General features: G+C 43.7%; 1 protein-coding gene across 3 annotated transcripts; it reads left to right on the forward strand.

The window, feature by feature from the left end:
- Positions 1 to 16,366: 16,366 nt before the first annotated feature.
- LOC109180006 (centromere protein X) lies at positions 16,367 to 19,855 on the forward strand. Of its 3 annotated transcripts, none has more exons than XM_019329489.1 (6): positions 16,367 to 16,475; positions 16,582 to 16,630; positions 16,711 to 16,797; positions 17,591 to 17,644; positions 17,767 to 17,871; positions 19,387 to 19,855. In XM_019329489.1, the coding sequence occupies exons 1-5, from the start codon at positions 16,443 to 16,445 to the stop codon at positions 17,868 to 17,870; spliced, it is 327 nt and encodes a 108-aa protein (XP_019185034.1). In that variant the 5' UTR covers positions 16,367 to 16,442; the 3' UTR covers position 17,871; positions 19,387 to 19,855. The 3 variants fall into 3 exon arrangements, with proteins under 3 accessions (XP_019185034.1, XP_019185035.1, XP_019185033.1); XM_019329490.1 differs by lacking the exon at positions 19,387 to 19,855 and adding an exon at positions 18,227 to 18,447; XM_019329488.1 differs by lacking the exon at positions 19,387 to 19,855 and having other exon boundaries at positions 17,767 to 18,115.
- Positions 19,856 to 20,237: the final 382 nt, after the last annotated feature.

A 20,237-nucleotide genomic window follows, 5' to 3' on the forward strand; every position in this document is an offset into this window, starting at 1 on the left:
GCGAATCACTCCTCAACCTACGCGAAGTCATTCTTGAGTTTTTTGCACCGGAAAAGCACGCCACGAAATTCAATCGTATTCCAAGTATAAACTAATAAGGTTCGTAGATGTGTTTTCCTCTTCTTCGCATATTAGGGTTCGTGCCTGACAAATTGGGGGTTTTGTTTTGTTTGATTTTTTGCACTGGTTAGAATAAGAGGAGCGGTCTGCCGGTCTGCGATTGCAAACTTAAGCCAACTGTCAATTTTATCCCTGCTAAAAATGTAGAATTTTTCCTTCGATTAAATTTTGACGGCAAATTTGTTGAAAGGACCATATTTTCAACAAAAAAAATAATAATAAAAAAATAAAAATCGTGGACGAACCCTAATTAGTGAAAAAAGATGAAAACTTACAAGATTGCAGCGAATCACTCCTCAATCTACGCGAAGTCATTCTCGAGTTTTTCGCATTGGAAAAGCACGCTACGAAATTCAATCGTATTCCAAGTAAACTAATAAGGTTCGTAGATGTGTTTTCTTCTTCTTCGCATATTAGGGTTCGTGCCTGGCAAATTGGGGGTTTTATTTTGTTTGATTTTTCGCATTGGTCAGAATAAGAGGAGCAGTCTGCCGGTCTGCGATTGCAAACTTAAGCCAACTGTCAATTTTAACCCTGCTAAAAATGGAGAATTTTTCTTCGGTTAAATTTTGACGGCAAATTTGCTGAAAGGACCATTTTTTCAACAAAAAAATAAAAATAAAAATCAATACTAAAAATCGTGGACGAATCCTAATTAGTGAAGAGGATGAAAACTTATTAGATTGCAGTGAATCACTCCTCATCCTATGCGAAATCATTTTTAAATTTTTGCACACTGAAAAAGCATGCCACGGAATCCAATCGTAAAATAAAAACAATTCGTCGTTCATTTTTTTTTAAATATAAAGTCTAATAGAAATAAGGTGGCCAATCTTTTTTCCTTTTCTCATTCTTTCTTAACACATTTCTCTCTCTCTCTCTTTTTTTAATGAAATGAAACTCATTATCGTTTGTTTTTCTCAAAGTGTGTGTCCTATATGTTCAAAAGACAACCAGAATACTCCGAATCATTAACTCCATAATCTTCACTAAATGTAATTAATAAAACAAAATCAATAAAGTTTCTTAGTCATCATGAAGAAGTAGTTGGACTTTTTGCTTTTTCCCATAATTATTGGCCCACTAATCACGCTTTAAAACAATATTTCTTACTGTTTACTCAAAGTATTTTGTCAAAGTTATTTGCAAAAAGAATTCCAGTTCTATAAAGGAATATCAGTACTCAGAGGAATAGTTATTGAAGAATACTAGTTCTAAGGGGATTTATTGTTGAAGATTTTCTAGTTCTATTTTGATTAGGAATGTTTGTTATTCACGAATCTGTTAGGAATAGCTACTATAAATAGGGGATGTCCTTTATTGTAGATCTCAAGCATTCAACATTAATCTTGTGAGGTACGAGAGTCTTTGAGAATAGGATACTAAATTCCCCTAGAAAGTAGTACATGTGTTTAGGTTTCAATAGTTTGGTAGGAAAGATCATTATATTGTGTAATTTCAGTTCCAAACAGTGTACTTTAAATATTGAGCTTTTAGTGGATTTAGACAAGTTCTCAAATTGAGAAGTGTCTCGCAAATTAGGGTTGTTTGCCCGAACTGCGTTACAAATTGTTTGTGTTACAACTTCAGTTTCGGTGCTGCGCTTTACAAATTTTCACTTACCATTAATCATCATTTGAAATGACATATATAGCTACGGCTTTAAAACAAAAGTTGCAACTAACTTTCATTAGCAAGCCAATTCGTCTATTGTTTTGCTTCATGGTATAATCGTGAGAAGTCATAAGATAATGGCAAATTATGCCCTGGACTCGTGTCCACAGTGAATTGTGGACACGGGCCCAAAACGACGTCGTTTTTCAGAAAAAACGCGTCATTTAGTTTTAAAAAAAAAAAAATCGCGTGTGTTTTGCCGTTAACGGCGTTATTTTTTTTTTTTGGATTATGAATGTACAGTTATGCTATTATGAATGTACAGTTATGCCGTTATGAATGTACAGTTATGCAATTATGAAATTATGAACACAGAGCTCTAACATTATGAACTTACAATTATGAACATATATAGCGATAAAATTATGACCATGGAGCTTTAAAATTGTGAATATAGAGCTTCGAAGATTATGAATGTACAGTTATGGAGTTATGAATCTACAGTTATGAGATTATGAATCTACAGTTATGGAATTATGAATGTACAGTTATTGATCGAATTATGAACAAAGAGCTCTAACATTATGAACTTACAATTATGAACATATAGTGATAAAATTATGGACATAGAGCTCTAAAATTGTGAACATAGAGCTTCGAAAATTATGAATGTACAATTATAGAGTTATGAATGTACAGTTATGGAGTTATGAATGTACAGTTATGGAGTTATGAATGTACAGTTATAGAGTTATGAACGTACAATTATGGAGTTATGAATGTACAGTTATTAATAATATAGTAATAAAATTATGAATATATACTCATATAACAAAGCGGTCTGAAATTTAAAAAAAAAAAAAAAAAAAAAAAAAAAAAAAAAAAAGATAACAGTTTACCCGTGTCCAGCAAGTATGCTGGACACGGGTCCAACGCATAACGATTGTAAGATAATAATGATGATAAGATTATTGTAATTTGATATATGTGGGCCGGCCTGGCGGCCTGGGACTAAATAAATAAATCCGATGGTCGATCTCACCCCTCCTGCCTTGCGCTCACTCAACCTCTACCTGAGGTCGGGTGGGCCACCCATGTACCTACCGGGGTATGCCCCGATTTTTCCTTGTACACTTTTCAGTTTTAATTTATATTTCCAATTTGATAATGATGATGAGATAGTGTCAAGTACCTTATGATCAAGCGGTTCTCCTAAATGAAAAATCTCAAATTTGAACCATAATATAGGCATTGACTTTTAATTGTGTTTTCTCACTTAAAATGTAAATATGCACTTGTTTTGCGTTAAAAAAAAAATCTAAAAACAAAATGATTGACCATCAAAGCATTTTTTTTTAAATTTTAATCTTTCTATCAATTCCAATTTTGGAATTAAAATGTTGCTTCATTAGATGTGATTTTTCACATGTCAGGCAGCTGCCATTAAATGCCATCGTCTTTGTTTATTTAGTATTTAGTCTAACTTTGTGGGTTGCATATTGCATATTTCACGAGCAAATTTAACTTTTAATCATCAAATATTATTGCATTATTTTATTTATTTTTTAATTAATACCTTCAATGATCCTCTAAGTATTGATGTATTACTCGTCATGATCCCAAAATTTTAAATTGACCAGACACAATTCTCTAAGCTTTAAAAGTGACATCTTGTGATCCTCTGCTAGTCAAAATGTGAATTATGTGCTAAAATGGAGGATAAAATCGTTATTTTTAAAAATTACAATCACACAGATGTAACCCGTGCAAACATCTTTGATCAAAATCTCTCCTACTTGTCTTTCATCGCATAGGCAAATCACATGTTTCTCAAATATCCTTCATCTCCCGTATTTCCTCACAAAGCTTATTAGACCAATTATGATAAAATATACTGGAGATGAAGGATATTTAAAAAACATGTGATTTGCCTATGCGGTGAAAGACAAGTAGAAAAGAATTTCATCAAAGATGTACTACTATACATCTGTGTATTTATATAATCTTTTGTTAAGGAAGAAAATTATTATTGAATTGACATTGATGAAGTCATTGAAAAATAAATTACTAATTGTGCATATGATAGTATACTGTTTTTGGTAGGGAATATCCCGACCGACATAATTTTACCCCGGTTGATATGTCTTTGTCTTTTTCTTCTTGTCTTTGCAGGTAGCAGGTCGGGCTTCTTGTGAAGAACCCGGTCGGGGTCCGACCGGGAGTTGCCCGAGCGGTAGTCCTTTGGCGAGAGAGCTAACAAAAGACACGTGGCGGTTCCTTGCGACGACAGTCAGGGCACCCGGGAGGACGACACGTGGTGGCTACGTGGAGAGCATGCCGAACGACCGGATTTGTGTCTCCGACGCAGCGGCTATAAATACCCACAGTAGCTACAGTGTGAAGGACTTTTGGACGATTGATAGGTTGTTGTTAGAGAATCCCGACCACAGTCAATCGGTACTCAGAGCAACCAAGTAGATTGTACTTAGGGCCTTCACCGTGATCAATAAAGATATTTACTTGCTTTATTTGGTCTCGTGTTGTTTATTTATTGCTTACGTAATAATTAGCAGTATCATTTTGGCGCCGTCCGTGGGGACCCGTGCGAGAAAGCAAACGTCTTGGCGAGCACCCGGTCCTTCATCAACAATGTATCCGTGGGCACAAAACCTTTTTGCTGACGACCAGGCGGATGCAGCCAGTTCATCCGACCACCAGGCAACGCAACAACAAGGTCAGACCATGGACATCAACCTCAACCTCTCACCACCACATCCATCCAACACATACTCGGCCGCCCAACAGCCGGTCAACTACATTCAACCGGGGTACCCAACACCCGGTCAGACATATCCACAATAGTCGATGATGTATCTCGGCCAGTATCCATACCCGGTCCCACCTCCGCCATACGGGTATTGGCCTGGCCAACCGATGTACTACACACCCCCGGTTGGCTATCCACCATACACGCCTACGTACACGGCTCCAGCCCCCGCCCCTCCAGTTTACCCGGCCGCACAAGTAGAGCCGCAGCATCAGTCCGCTTCCCGGGCTCGACGCTCGGCTCGTTCGCGGTTAGGGTCGGGGGGTGCTGATGCGATGGAGGCACCACGGCAGGCCCAGCAAGCAACCGAGGTTCCCGCCCAAGCGGAGGACCCCGAAGAAGTTGCCCGAGCGGCAGCTTTTGATCGTCTTCGACCGGAGATGCGGCAGCGTTTGGGGCCCCAAGACCCGAACCGCCAGCAGGAAGACGTACAGATGCAGGAAGCCAGCCAGGAGGCTTCATCCGGGCATAGCAGGTCGAGATCTCACCGACGACGACACGCTCGGGACGCAGCCCAAGCTGCCCAAGCCGCCGAGCTCAATGAGACCCGAGGATTGCTCTACAACCTCCAGGCGGAGTTTGCGCAATTCAGAAGCGCGCACCCTGCAAGACCCCCGGTCGACCAATCGACCTTACACCAGGCGCCTTTTACAGCGGCAGTGATGGCTCAGCCTTACTCGCTTGATTTAAAGGTCTCCGAAGAGAAGAGTTACGATGGCCGGACGGACCCCGAGGTCCATGTTAACGACTTCTACAGCAATATGATGCTGAAGGGCGTATCAGACGCCGTAATGTGTAGGGTTTTTTATTCCACGCTTACCGGTCGAGCGGCGGAATGGTTCCGAACCTTGCAGCCGGGTTTGATCGACAAGTTTGACACCTTGGCGATCAAGTTTGTGAGGAAGTTCATCACTTCCAAGGTGGTGAGGAAGCCCTATATGTATCTGGAGAAGGCTAAGCAGCTTGAAGGGGAGAGCTTGACCGACTTCCTCGTCAAATGGAAGGCGGCGGTCGGGGAGGTCGAGCCCATGGATGACGCGACCGCCACCCATATGCTTCACATCTCCCTCCGGGCGGGTTATTTGTACCAAGACTTCATTCTACACCCCCCGGCCACATATGAGGAGGCCCTTCGAAGGGTCACAGATTATGCCAACGCCGGCGAGGCGAATGCCGTAAAGCGCTCGCAGGAGGTCGGGTCTTCGTCCCGTAAACCGGCCGGCCGGGCGGAACACCGATCGGGTGATGACCATCCCCGATCCCGTACCAGGCCTGGTGAGTTTACGGTCCTGAACCGATCCGCAGCGGAGGCCATGCAGTACGCCCAGTCCTACAATCTCATCAAACTCCTCCATCCCGATCGAGACGGCCCCGACAAGAGTAATCATTGCGCTTACCATCGATGTGCCGGGCATGACACTGAAGAGTGTACCCACTTGCGCCAACTGTTGGAGGATTTGCTCAATCTGGGGAAGTTGGACAAGTGTGTGGGGAGGAGAGAAGACCCCAAGAGGAACACCGATCGGAGAGATCACCGGCGCTCCCATCACCGTTCCGATCGCTCTGATCGTGATGGACGCTCCGATCGGTCAGGTCAGGACCGAAGAGACGATCGAAGAGATGATCGTCGCGATGACCGACGGGACCCTGACCCTCCGTCTAGCAGCCGAACAGTAGGAAAGCCGACCATCCACGTCATTTTCGGTGGATTGGAAGACGCTTCCCGACCGAGGAGTAATTGCCCGGTCACCATAGTGGATTCCCGGGAGACCGGGAAGAGGCAAAAGATGGAGCCCATAACCTTCACCCTTGAAGATCAACCTAGCAGCGGTGACCATGGCATGGAGGCGCTCGTGGTCACGATCGATGTGAAAGGGACGGATGTTCAGAGGGCTATGGTGGACATTGGCAGCAGTGTGAACGTCCTTTATTTGGACGTGTTCGAGAAGCTGGGACTTGACAGGAAGGAGCTGACTCCGGTCGGTGTACCACTGTCTGGTTTTACCGGGGCTCTTGTGTACCCCGAGGGAAAAATAACGCTCCCGGTTGAGATCGGCACATCCCCAAAGTCGATCAAGACGGAGTTAGAGTTTGTTGTGGTCAACCTCCATTGCGTCCACAACATTATCTTAGGCCGACCCGCCATTATGAAGATCGGTGGGATAATTCCTATGCCCCACCTGTGCATGAAATTCCCCACCCCGAATGGGGTCGGCGTAGTCCGCGGCGACGTCCAATCCGCCCGGAAGTGTTACACCCGAGCGGTCAACAGACGTGACTCCGGTCAATCTTCACGGGTGAATACCATAGCCAAAGAGGAGGCTAAGGATCGAAAGGAGCAGCCTGAGCCTTCCGAAGAGATAGAGGACGTTCCCCTGTCCGAGGACCGACCGGACAGGAAGATTAAGATTGGCCGGGCCCTAACCCCCGAGCTCCGAGCGGACATCTTGGCCATACTCCGGGAGTATGCCGAAATCTTTGCATGGGGGCCCGAAGATATACCCGGGATCGATCGATCGGTAATCTGTCACAAGTTAGTCGTCGATCCCGCAGCAAAGCCGGTCGTGCAGAAGACCCGGCACCTTTCTTCTGATCGCCGCGAGTTTGTTAGAGAAGAAGTCAAGAAGATGGCGGCGATCGAGCACATCCGACCGGTAATCTATCCCGAGTGGGTGGCTAACATTGTCCTTGTTCCTAAGCCCCCAGCTTGGAGGATGTGCATCGATTTTACCGACCTCAATAAGGCCTGTCCGCTCGACCCGTATCCTCTACCGAGTATCCACCAGATGGTCGACGAGACGGCCGGGGCCAAGTTAATGAGTTTCATGGATGCATTTAAGGGTTACCATCAAATCATGATGCACCATGAAGATGAGAGCAAGACAGCCTTTGTGACCCCGAACGGGCTGTATTGCTACCGAGTGATGCCGTTCGGCCTCCGTAACGCGGGAGCAACCTACCAGAGGATGGTCAATATGCTCTTCGCCGATCTGTTAGGCCGAACGATGGAAGCTTACATAGATGATATGCTGGTCAAGAGTCGGGACCGATCCGACCACACTCGGGACCTCAGGGAGTGCTTCCAGATCATGAGGAAGTACCAGTTACGGCTGAACCTGACCAAGTGCACATTTGCGGTTCAGACCGGCAAGTTCCTCGGCTACATGATGACCAAGAGGGGAATCGAGCCCAACCCAGCCAAAGTAAAAGCGATTCTGGACATGCAACCACCTTCTACCGTTCGGGAGGTCCAGCAATTGACCGGTCGGTTGGCAGCTCTCAGCCGGTTCCTCTCAAAGTTAGCCGAGCGCGCTTTACCTTTCTTCAAGGTATTGCGGAAAGTTAATGGATTCGTCTGGGACGAAGAATGCCGAGCGGCTTTTGATGAGCTGAAAGAGTATCTCATGTCACCAATTGTGCTCTCAAAGCCCGAGCTCGGAGAAGAGCTAGACGTATACCTCGCCGTTTCCGATTGTGCAGTAAGCGCAGTATTGTGCCGAACCGATCCGGAAGGGGTCCAGCGACCGGTGTACTATGTAAGCCATGCGCTACATGGTCCCGAGCTCCGGTACTCCCGGTTAGAGAAGGTCGTCTACGCCCTGTACATTGCCGCGAAGAAGTTGGCTCCCTACTTCCAGGGTCGAGCAATTCGCGTATTGACCGATCAACCGATCGGGCCAGTCCTCCGAACTGCTTCATCATCCGGTCGCCTAGTCAAGTGGGCGTTAATGCTAACCCAGTACGCGATCAAATACCGACCGAGACCAGCCATCAAAGGTCAAGTTTTGGCTGACTTCTTGGTCGAGTGCACCGCCCGGGATACCCGACCCCCGGAGGTTGCGGATCCCGAGGATGAGTGGTGGTCGTTGGCTACTGATGGTTCGAGTAGCAAGAAAGGGGCAGGAGGAGGAGTGGTGGTCACGAGCCCAGAAGGATTCAAAGTGTATTTTGCTCTCATGTATCAGTTCCATCCGACTAACAATGAAGCCGAGTATGAAGCCTTCATCAATGGCTTACAGTGCGCTCGGGACCTGGGGGCTGAATACATCCGAGCTCAAACAGATTCTGCGCTCGTGGTCGGGCAGGTTCTCGGAGATTATGAAGTCAATGGTGAGCGTCTGCAGTTATACCGAGATCTAGCCATGGAAAAGCTTGCACAGTTCCGGAGGTATACCGTCCGGCATATACCCCGATTGGATAATGCCGACGCGGACATCTTATCTAAGTTGGCTCAAGACGCCCCGGAACACATGTCAAAGATAGCTCGGATTCTGGTGATCCCGAGACATAGCATCCATCGCCTACCGGTCAATCCAATCCAGCCGGTAGAAGACAGTTGGATCACCGATCTGAAGGAGTTCCTCGAGCACGGTCGACTTCCGGACGACCCCCAACGTGCTCGGAAGGCCAAGCTTAGAGCCCCAAGGTTCCAAGTTTTGGACGGTCGTCTCTATAGGCGATCGTACGGAGGCCCTCTTATGCGTTGCTTGACCGCATTTGAGGCCGACCTGGTCATGAAGGAATTGCATTCGGGTATTTGTTCTTCACACCAAGGAGGCCGTTCACTAGCCCGTCGTATCATGCTGATCGGGTACTATTGGCCGTCCCTCCAGCTAGACTGTGAGAAGCTAGCTCGGGAATGTGAGACGTGCCAACTGTTCGCCCGGATGCCTGGACGACCGGCAACCTTCTATCAGCCGGTCACGACTGCAATTCCCTTTGCTAGGTGGAGGGTAGACATCTTGGGCCCCTTTCCTCAGCTCTCCGGTCGGAGAAAGTTCGTGATTGTCGCCATCGATTACTTCTCCAAGTGGATAGAAGCCGAGCCCTTAGCCACGATCACATCTCAGCAGTGTGCTCGGTTCCTTTGGCGCAATGTAATTTCCCGCTTTGGTGTGCCCGTGCATCTCATCAGTGATAACGGTCGCCAATTCGTAAGCCAGTATTTCCAAAACTTCTTGGCCACGATCGGGACGACTCACGTCCGGTCGTCGGCGGCTTACCCGCAGGGGAATGGGCAGGTTGAAAATGCTAACCGGACGATTTTGGAAGGTCTAAAAAAGAAGCTACACTCGGTTGGTCATAGTTGGGCCGATGAGTTGCCATATGTGCTATGGACTTATCGGACGACTCCGAGGGAAGTTACTTTGGAGACCCCTTTCGCCCTGGTTTATGGAGCAGAAGCCCGACTCCCGATCGAGGCTTGGATCCCGACCGATCGAGAGAGAACTTACAACGCGGAAGATAACGAACATGCGATGGTCGTGGATCTCGATGCGGTCGAGGAAAAAAGAGAGCTAGCCGCTCAGCGTATGGCCGAGTATCAGAAGCGAGTCAAGAGTTCAAAGGACGTCCAGGTCAACCCTCGTTATTTTCAGGTAGGAGATTACGTTCTACGACGAAGGGAAGCCAGTCAGCCTTTGGAGGGCGGGAAGCTAGCTCAAAATTGGGAAGGGCCGTACATCATCAGCGCTATCATAGGGCCGGGTACGTACCGACTGGAGACGACAACCGGTCGGGTGATCGAGGGGACTTGGAATTCCGAGCACCTCGTTATGTTTAGGCATTAGCCTATTTTTTGTAATCTGTGGACGAAGTGGGGGCTCAACCTGCGAGTTAGTCCCGGTCGTCGTTTGTAATTAAATTTATGATTGTAAATATTTATTTTAACCGCCTGCGAGCGGGAAGGTTTAATGTATATACGATCGGTGATTGCTCGACCGTTTGCATACAACGGCCCGATCGGTTATTTTCTTTACCTTCATTGCGCGCAGATCGATTAATCGTCAAGTTACATCGACCGGGCGAGTCTATCGACCGGTCAAATGCGCTCCTCTTCGGCGGACACTGGGGTCACGCCACTGATCGGGAAAGCTAGGAGCTCTCAGCAATTCCCCGATCCGTCCAACTTCTTTCCACTATCGCACCCACTCGTACCTCAAGGGCACAATAGTGTGGGGGCTGGGATGAAGGAAGTATTTATATAGGCCCGTCGTTCGGGAAAATCCCGACCGTGGGGGCTTACCTATTTTCAAAATTTTGACAAGGCCTGAAGATCGGGTAAACCCGATCGGGTTGGCCAGTTTGACGTCGAAATCTCGGATGCACGACCGGGCCATAAGGCCATAAGGTTGGGCGTCGAACGGGTCGAGTAGTGCAGGACCGGGCCAAAAGGCCAGGAGGTCGAGCATTAGGGTCGGCACATGTATGACTAAAAGTAAAAATGCGGAAAGAGAGACGAACGACACAAGTTAAACAAAAAACGACTTTCATTGATTGAAAAGAGTGCCTGGTACAAATTCGGGACCGGGCTCCCGATTAAAGTCAGTACAAAAAAAGGAGGAGTACAGCTTTCTCTACTTCTTCACCTCCTGAGCTCCGCCTTTCTCGGAAGCCTCCTTCCCGCTCGAAGTGGCCGCAGTGGATCCGCTGGGCTCATTCGCCCTGTCTTTTGGGGCGAAAGGAGAGGGACCGGGGTCGGCCAAGTCTGGAGGAAGCGCCGAAAGGACCAACTGGAGGTCGTCCCCCTCCAGGGCCTGCCCCATCCGGGTCCGGGCCCGCTCAAGCATCTTCCGCTGCCCAGCCTTAAAGGCCCACCGACCAAACGATAAGATCAGGTCCTCCCCGACCTTCGTTCCCCGGGCGGCCGTGAGGAAAGCTGAGCCCGTCTCGTTATCTTTGAAGACCGACTGGACCAGCTCGTTCGAGTTGTCAAGTCGGGCTTTCAGCTCTTTGGCGTCCCCGATCGCCCGTTGGGCGACCTTCTCCGCCAGGACCCGATCTTCCTCGCTCTTCTTCAGGTCCTTTTGGACCTTCTCCAGCTCGGCCTGGATGTCCCGGACCTCTTGAAGGCGTCGAGCGGCGGCCTTCTTGTGGCGGTCGGCTTCCTCGGCCAGCATGGCCCGACCTTGCAAAAGCTGGGCCGCTCGGGAAATCTGCAATGCAAAAGACACTCAAAGTTAGCCCGGTTAGGAACACTTGCATAAAAAAGGAGAAATTAGTTGGAGGAGGCTTACCTCGGCCAGGTCGTGGCCGATCCTCTCAGCCACTTGAGTCGGGGTCATCTTCCCCAGATCCTCTCTGATCGGCCCGGCGTTGCCGATACGGGCCAAGATGGACGGCTCGTCCTTGTTTCGCCTGGTCGAAGGGCTCAGGCTGCGTTGTTCTCGGCGGCGCTTAATACCGCCCACCTCGGCCACGCCCTGCTCGGGCACTTTTTCCTTGCCCCAGGCGACTTCTACCCGGGTAACCAGGACGTCGGTCGGCTCAACGACAAAGCCCTCGGCCGTCGTGATGGTCGAGGCGCTTAGGGGTCGGGCTATAGGGACCTCCTTTTGCCCAGCCGGTTTCGCCTTCGGCTTCTTCTTGCCGCCAAGGGAGATCTTGGCGGGCGGGGGAAGAGGAGCGTCGTCATCTCCGAACTCCGCCATTGCTATAAACAAAGCAAAAGTTAGTTAAGTCGGGAAGATAAAGCAGTGCTCGGGAAGTTATGATCGGGAGAAGTTAGTTGGTGTTAAACCTTTCTTCTTCCGTTTGGACGTCTTGGCGACCGTCACGCCCATCGGCACGGGCGGATATTTCTCCCGCAGGTCGTACACAGGGGGCGGGAGTCTAGCCGCCTCGAGACTCTCGGCTGTCCGGAAGATCGTATACTCGTGCAGTTCGCTCGAGATCCGAGCGACAGTGTCCTTGAGCGCTTGCGTCTCGACTGGCACAACTTGCTTCCGATAGTGAGTGCTCCAAGCACGGTCAACCGGGAGGATCCAAGGATCGTACTTGAGGGAGAAGATCCGGTTCTTCCATCCCTTGTTGTTCCCGGGCAGCCCTTTAATCGCGCACATATCTGCTCGGGATTGTAGCATCAGAAATCTGCCTCCGTAGCTGCCCGAGAGAACCTTTACTTGGTAGATGTAGTTGAATAGCTCCATCGTGCAAGCCGCTTCGTGCCGAGCGCATATCTGGGGGAAGCATGCGATGATCCTGTGCGAGTTGGGACAAATCTGGGCTGGAACGACCCGGTAGTACCCCAAGAAGGCTGTCAAGAGAAGGGGGAAAGGAATAGCAATCGGGGCCATCAGGGAGTCGTAGTGCATCCCGATCCATTTGCCCTGATGCCGGTCGATGACATTCCCGAGCCTCCGGCTTGTGTCGAATTCTACCCGACCCCTGAGCCTCTCAGCGATCCTGGCCGCTTCACCTTTGGTCAACCGGCTCATTTGCTGTTCGACATTCTCGCTGTTCAAGAATTCGAACTCCTCAGCTGCTGGTGCGGCCGGTCCGGCTGTATCTTCCTCGGCCGGCTCGGGAGTGTTTTCCCGGTCGTCTCCTCGAGGAATGGCTTCCAGGTGATCCCCAATCACCCGGGTTGGCGTTTCCCTAACGCCCTCGGGTGGGGAATCTTGTCTGCCCGTCGAGGTTCCTTCTTCTTCTTCTTCGCTAGAACTCCCCGACCCGCTTGAGCTAGAGCTCGATGACCCGGAGGAGCTTGATGTTTCTCTTCGTTCGGGAGCCCGCTCGAGGGCTTGTGCCGGTCGGTGGATGACCTCGGGAGAGTAGGACATGATGTCCACCTCTTTGTCGCTGAGATACTTGACTTCCTCGTCGTAGTCCGCAATCGAGGCGTTTTGGCTGTCAGAGTCCGTCATTTCGATCTACCTAAAGGTCGGTCGGGGTTAGTAAAGAACTTGAGACGTCCGGGACAGTTAGTTGGCCTATCAGTTCTACGTATGAATGAAAGTGTTAAGTAAAAGAGGGCTGGGAGCTTACCGATTGGAGGTGCTTTGCGAAAAGAGTCTTGAAGTCTTTTTGCTCGACTGCCTTGCTGAAGTGCTCTGCTCGGGACTCTCTGAGGGTACCGATCGAAGAAATAGACTGGAGAAAGTTCAAATGAGGGCCTCAAGGGCCTATTTATAGGAGAGCATTTAGGCGGGAAACGAGTCCACTTGCGTGACATGACCCGCGCTGATTCCGAGGCGACTGTTGCAGTCGCAGAGGCCGGCAGTGGCCGACACGTGGCGAGGGAAGGAATGACAGCTGGCTGGTCGGTTTGATGGCTGACGGTTGGGCTTCTTCATCCCGTCCCGTTTTTTCCCGAACGGTCAAAAAGGTCCGGGCTGGGGGGCTCTTGGTAGGGAATATCCCGACCGACATAATTTTACCCCGGTTGGTATGCCTTTGTCTTTTTCTTCTTGTCTTTGCAGGTAGCAGGTCGGGCTTCTTGTGAAGAACCCGGTCGGGGTCCGACCGGGAGTTGCTCGAGCGACCGTGTCGATCACCGAGCGGTAGCCCTTTGGCGAGAGAGCTGACAAAAGACACGTGGCGGTTCCTTGCGACGACAGACAGGGCACCCGGGAGGACGACACGTGGTGGCTACGTGGAGAGTATGCCGAACGACCGGATTTGTGTCTCCGACGCAGCGGCTATAAATACCCACAGTAGCTACAGTGTGAAAGACTTTTGGACGATCGATAGGTTGTTGTTAGAGAATCCCGACCGCAGTCAGTCGGTACTCAGAGCAACCAAGTAGATTGTACTTAGGGCCTTCACCGTGATCAATAAAGATATTTACTTGCTTTATTTGGTCTCGTGTTGTTTATTTATTGCTTACGTAATAATTAGCAGTATCAGTTTTATAATGGTGTATACATAATTAATTCAGTTGTTTTTTTTTGTAAATAAAGAACACAATAATATGTAATAGTAGAATACTATGAAGATTTTTGTCAATAACCAAAGAGGCAAAAGAAAATGATGCTATTATAGATGGAATTGAGAGAGATTATAAAGGATATTAGGCTCACTTGCCAATAAAATTCAAAATAATAAAAATTTGAAGTACACATATTTTTTTTTAAAGCAATTTGAAGTACATAGTAGTTTAATTTGCGAAAAAAAATCTGAATAATAGTAGTGTTTATTTTTATGAAGGTAAATAATATAATGGAACAAATTAAAAATGAAATTAAGATTGATAAAGTGAAACAGATGAAGTATTTTTATCTATGTTGTATTGATATAAACACTTTAAATTTGCATTTTAAGTATTTTTATTTCACACAATGATAAAATATTACACATTAGCCATCAATGTTAAGTACATCCAAACAAATAAAATACCAAAATTTTTAAAAAGTGCAAATCTATAATTAAAAGAGAAAAATGTCAAATAAGCCCACAAACTAATAACATAGAGTGATTAATTAACTTTTCGAATTTCATAAAACTTTGAAAGAGGAAATTTCAATTGTGGTCATATGACTATAGTGATCTTGTTAATTTCAGTCCTTGACTATTAAAGTGTCAATTTAGTACCTTAACTATGCATTTTTTGTCAATTTTGGTCACTCCGACCAAATTGTTGGTCAAATTTCGCCGAAAAATTTTAATTGTTAAAATAATGAGGGTATTTTGATCATTTCACGTCTCTTTTCTTCTTCCCAAGCGAGTTCATCCCTTCCTCTCCCGTTTCCGGTGAATGCAATGAACTAAGATGATGGGGAAAGGAGGCTTGATGATATTAAAGATATGGTTTAGAGGGAGAAACTCTCCCTGCGACTAGGGTTTTCTGCGATAAGCTCCCTGCGATCTAGGGTTACGACAGCTTTCTTCGAGTTCGGCAACGGACAAGAGTGCGAAAGCCATGGATGTTCAGCGAATTATTAACTCCACGGCGAATATCAGCTTGGAAGATGAGGAGGATTCATTGAAAAACTTATTGTCTCTAAACATTGATACTTTCCATAGTATCACTATAGTATTTCAATAATCTAAACAACTCATTTATGATGAAATTATAGTCTTAACATAATGTTAGTAATTTTGTTGATGAGCATAAAGCCATCCTAATAGAGCCTTCACAGTTTTTTTAGGAGAAAATGGGTGATGTGAAGAAGATAATAGGAAGAGAGAGAATGAGTGAATTGCTTGCAGGAGTTAGGGTCTTTTGTATGATATGTACGGCCCGTGTGGAAATGAGTAGCGCACATGGTTTGCATGTCGCACGCAAGATGTGCGCCCAACGGGCGCGTAAAAGACTTTTTTTAAAAAAAATTTCTTTTCTCTTTTTACTGTCATATTTGTTTGTTTGTTTTTTTTTTTTTAAAATTTTTTTTTTGTTTTGTTTTTGTTTTTGTTTTCTATCATCTCTCATAATCTATTTCATAATCCTACCTACAAAAATTACACGAAAATCCCCACCATTGAGGATGCCCAAGTCCATAAGAAATTGATAAAAACATGTGTGAGATCGTCTCACGGATCATTGTGAGACGGGTCATGTTAATATGAAGTGTAATACTTATATTAGCAAATATAATACTAAATCAGAATAAAATGTTTATTACTTATATAGGAAAACATAATATTTTTGAAGAAAAATATAATATTTTTACATTTTGATATAAAAGTATTACATGTTTTATAAAAAATATTACACTTTTCTTTATAAGTATAACATTACTTATAAATGAAAATATAATACTTTTTGATGAAAAGAGTAATATTTTGACATTAAAATGTAAACGTATTTTATTTGTCTTTAAAAATATTACATTTTTCTTTTTAAGTAACAATTATTTTATTTTTAATTTAGTATTACATTTGATAGCATAAATATTATATTTGTGTATTGACTCAATCCAATATAAATATAAAGATTGTGAGCGGATCTCAAACAAATGTAACCTTAAGAAATTATTAAGTTGAAACAATCAAACAAAACTCATTTTCATGTACGGAGTATCATTTTTCCATTTTAAAAAATAAATAAATAGGAGATGGCCACAGTATCAGTATTCCCGCAATTTTATCCCGCGAATCATACGAAACTAATTCGAAACAAAGGCTCCCCTAGCATTCTGGTCTTCTGAACATCCAAATTCCGATGGAAATCGAGAAGAATTGCACTTTTGATCCTGTAATTCCCTTTATTCTCTATGCTCTTCTTTTCAATTTTTTTTTTCCAGAGATTTCTCGTCCTCAAAATTTTTTTTTCTCCCTTTTTTGGTCTGTAAATAAAATAGGACTTGGTTCACGAAATCTTCAAGCTCGTTTGGAGAAGAAGAGCTGCTGGTCCCGCTTTTAACCTTTTCCTCTATATCATTTCCCTTCGATTCCACTTTCGAGACTTACTTTGACGAATTTCCCTGCAGATCGCGAGAAAAATGAACTCCCCCAAACTATGGACACCGAGATTGTCGGAGCAGCTAGCGCCTCCAGGAAAAATCGGCCTACTTTTGGTGAGAAATTAAATATTTGTTTTGAATTTTGATATTCGAATACTGTGCATTTTATCAATTTCATGTACTCTTGCTTGTGTATGTTGTTGATTACAGTAGGACAAGAATGAACATTAAAAATTTCCTATTTTAAGATTGTCAGAAGCAAGCTATATGTATTGAGTTGTCTGTAGTTTGCTTCAGTAGTGAATAAGAACCTGTTTAATCTGGCTTAGTAATCTCTAAAAGTTCTGTAGGGAATGCTCTATCTTGGAAAGAGTTATGTTTGGCATGTTTCTTAGAGATCAAGAATTGCTAAAGTGGATGAAGGAAAAATACTAGAATGTTTGTAATGCCATTAGTAAAAAATGATTTTCCATACTGTTCTTTCCAGTTTCCATCAATGTGCTTTGCTAATTAGATTATATTTTTCACCTACTGAGATGGAAGGTGGAGCACATTACGAAACCATCTCAAAGATCATAGGAGAGTATCGTTTAGTGTTTCCAAGGAAGGTTGTTTGGTTCTTTCATTTGGATAATTATAGTTGACTTGGTTTTTCAATATACAGTATATTTCTATTGACATAAATTAATGCTCATAAACAGCTTAGCTGGCAGCAATCAGTAGCATTTATGCTCAGCCCTTGCCCTGTACATTCTTGTAGGAAGCATTTGGATGTAGCTTAAAGAATCAGCTCTTACACCATCTTTACCATTTCCGTCTCCCCACAGTTTTATTTGCTGAGAATTACAAAAAGATATCTGTAATCTAAATGATTGATTCCTTATGTGTTTTATGTTGATCCATGCAGCTAATGCAACTGCACTGAAGCTGAGCTGCGAGCTGCTCCGAGTTTTTGTTGCAGGTTTGAGTGCCTTATTTGAAATAACTATAAACTATTATTCTCTGATTGGATGTTGTTTTTCTTTGTAAATATTTTAACATAAACCCATTTCTATAAGTACACCTCTTTCCTCTGTAATGTAGAAGCTGTGCAGCGTGCTGCTGCTATTGCTGAAGCTGAAGGTACTCATAGAATCGAAGCAACACATTTAGAGAGGATACTTCCACAGCTGCTTTTAGATTTTTAAGGTACTCTAGAAAACAATGAATTATGACTTGCATGGAAATTGATGGTATCAGTGTTTAGGTTCACTGATTATTTTATGATCTGAAAATTGAAATGGCCTTTTTAGCATTTATTTTATGAATTATGAAAACATTTTCTAGATCACTAGATGTTTTATGCTTTTGAAGTAGCTTGAAAATATCTTATATTTTCTGATAACAATATGTAATTTGATTTGTAAACCTAATGCAGTTGATTTTAATTTCACAATGATAGAATTGCTCTTAACAAATCTTTCCTCTAAACTTTGATAAATCTATTTGTTATTGATGTGATGGGATGTGAATAATAAAATCCTGTTGATTACTGACATTCCAGGGATGGAGATTAGGATCTTAAGTCTTCCAAAGGACTGATTTATAACAAAAGTTCTTCCATATGTTGACATAATGAACAATTTCTGTTTAAATGAAGGTTTATATTCAAATATGAACATAGACAATAATTTCCCTGCTGCTCTGCGTTGATTACGTATTATCACAACTAGACTTAGAAATATAATATGTTGCAGAATAAGTATATTGATTTACTAAACTCTTATCTTCCAGGAAATGTTATAAGTTCATTCAATGATCTACCTGGAGTTATAATCTAACTTGCTGCTGGAAATAACTAAATAAGTTAGGAGTTAGGGCATACGTGGTGATCTATGTTTGGAAGGCAAGAAATGGAGTTATTCTAATGGTGCAGAAATATTCTCTCACCAACTCTCAAATAAGTATACAGTGCTTAAATTTACAGAAAATACTAAGTCTTCTTGAGAGATCAAGGCATATATACTTTTGATAATCAATATGACTTACATAACCATTGTGCTTTCGCTTCTGGCTCCAATTCATGGTCCATGTGCTTTTCAGGAATGTACTGATTTTTGAAAATTTTCATTATGTTGTTTTCCTTTCATCTAATATGTTGAGTTAATTTCTTAATACTACTTGTACTTTGTTTGCATGATTTCCCTGGGAAATTTCCTTCACTTTTCCTGGAGCACTGTAATATTTCTCTCTGTGACTGGTTTTTTTTTTTTTTTTTTTTTTTTTTTTTTTTTTTTTTGGGAAGGCTCTCTGTGACTGTTATTATTTTACTTTTGTTCTTCAAGATGCAACTCTTATGGCAATCCCTCATTTTCTTGCAATTAATGCTGGTGTTATGAATTTTAACAATTTCACATCTCTATTACCTGTTCATACAGATGTTGGAAAACATTCAGTATACTTCTGATTTCCATCTTTTTATAGATGCAATGATGCCTGACCTGAATCAAAATGTTTTATATGTTCAGGAGTGTGTATGACTTAATACCTATTGTAGAATAGTATATACATATAAGTTAGTCTGTATATTATGAATTAGGAAATTGTTTTGTTTCCTACAACAGAACAGACAGAACAGTGCTATGTAATTATGCAGGTTTACTTTTCCTTTCCCTATTATTGTATTATTATATATTATTGAGTATAATCAATAAGAAATAGCAGGTTTTCTACCAATTCTTTCTACATGGTATCAACGCCAGGTTCTAAGGCCTAATTGCTGCAAATTGTTATCACCATGGCTACCAATGAGCCAACCTCTTCATCATTAGAAATAACCTCTCCTCATGTCCCATCTCCTAACCCTAATTTGGGCTCATCTAATAGTAGCCATCTTCCATCACCAACCACAAATTGATTGGTCATAATTACCTCCAATGGTCTCAACCTGTGATGATGTATGTATGTGGGAAAGGTAAAGAAGACTATCGTACCAGTGATGTTCCTCCAAGCAAACAAGATGCAACATGGAAGACAGAACAATGTGGTCATGTCATAGGTAATCAACACAGCAAAAATTTTCTCCTTTATTACAGTTCAAGAAATCTATAAAGCAGCACGAGAAACCTCCTCTAGTTTTGAAAATACAGTTGAGTTATTTGTTGTAGAAAGTATGCTTTATGAACTCAAACAAGGAGATAATGTTCATGATTACTTCAATTCAATTCTTGACGAGTATAAAGTTTAAACAATGTTTTAAATTTATGCTATGAAGTATTACATTTAAGTTATAAAGTATTATGTTTAAGACTTAGTATTGATTATATATGTTTTAGATTTGTGCTACGAAATATTTTACATCCGTCCAAAATATGCCATCTATGAATTAGTACATGTAAAACATACAGGTACAAGACAACATAAATTAAGAATTTAAAGTCATTAAAAGTGATTGAAAATCTATTTTTCATAAGCCCACATCCTTAGACCTGTGTCTTCCACAATGATATTTTTTAACCACAAAAAGTGCCCAATACATTAACGATACCATCATTTTGATAAGAGAATGCAAAACA

The sequence above is a fragment of the Ipomoea nil genome, unplaced genomic scaffold (genome assembly GCF_001879475.1).
Source record: "Ipomoea nil cultivar Tokyo-kokei standard unplaced genomic scaffold, Asagao_1.1 scaffold0987, whole genome shotgun sequence".
Lineage (NCBI taxonomy): Eukaryota > Viridiplantae > Streptophyta > Magnoliopsida > Solanales > Convolvulaceae > Ipomoea > Ipomoea nil.

What these genes read in the sequence shown, in the direction of transcription:
- LOC109180006 (XM_019329489.1), top strand. Translation starts at nt 16,443, where the DNA reads ATGGAAATCGAGAAGAATTGCACTTTTGATCCT. An exon ending in TTGGAGAAGAAGAGCTGCTG is followed by an intron (nt 16,631 to 16,710) that starts GTCCCGCTTTTA and finishes ATTTCCCTGCAG; the next exon opens with ATCGCGAGAAAAATGAACTC. An exon ending in GAAAAATCGGCCTACTTTTG is followed by an intron (nt 16,798 to 17,590) that starts GTGAGAAATTAA and finishes TGATCCATGCAG; the next exon opens with CTAATGCAACTGCACTGAAG.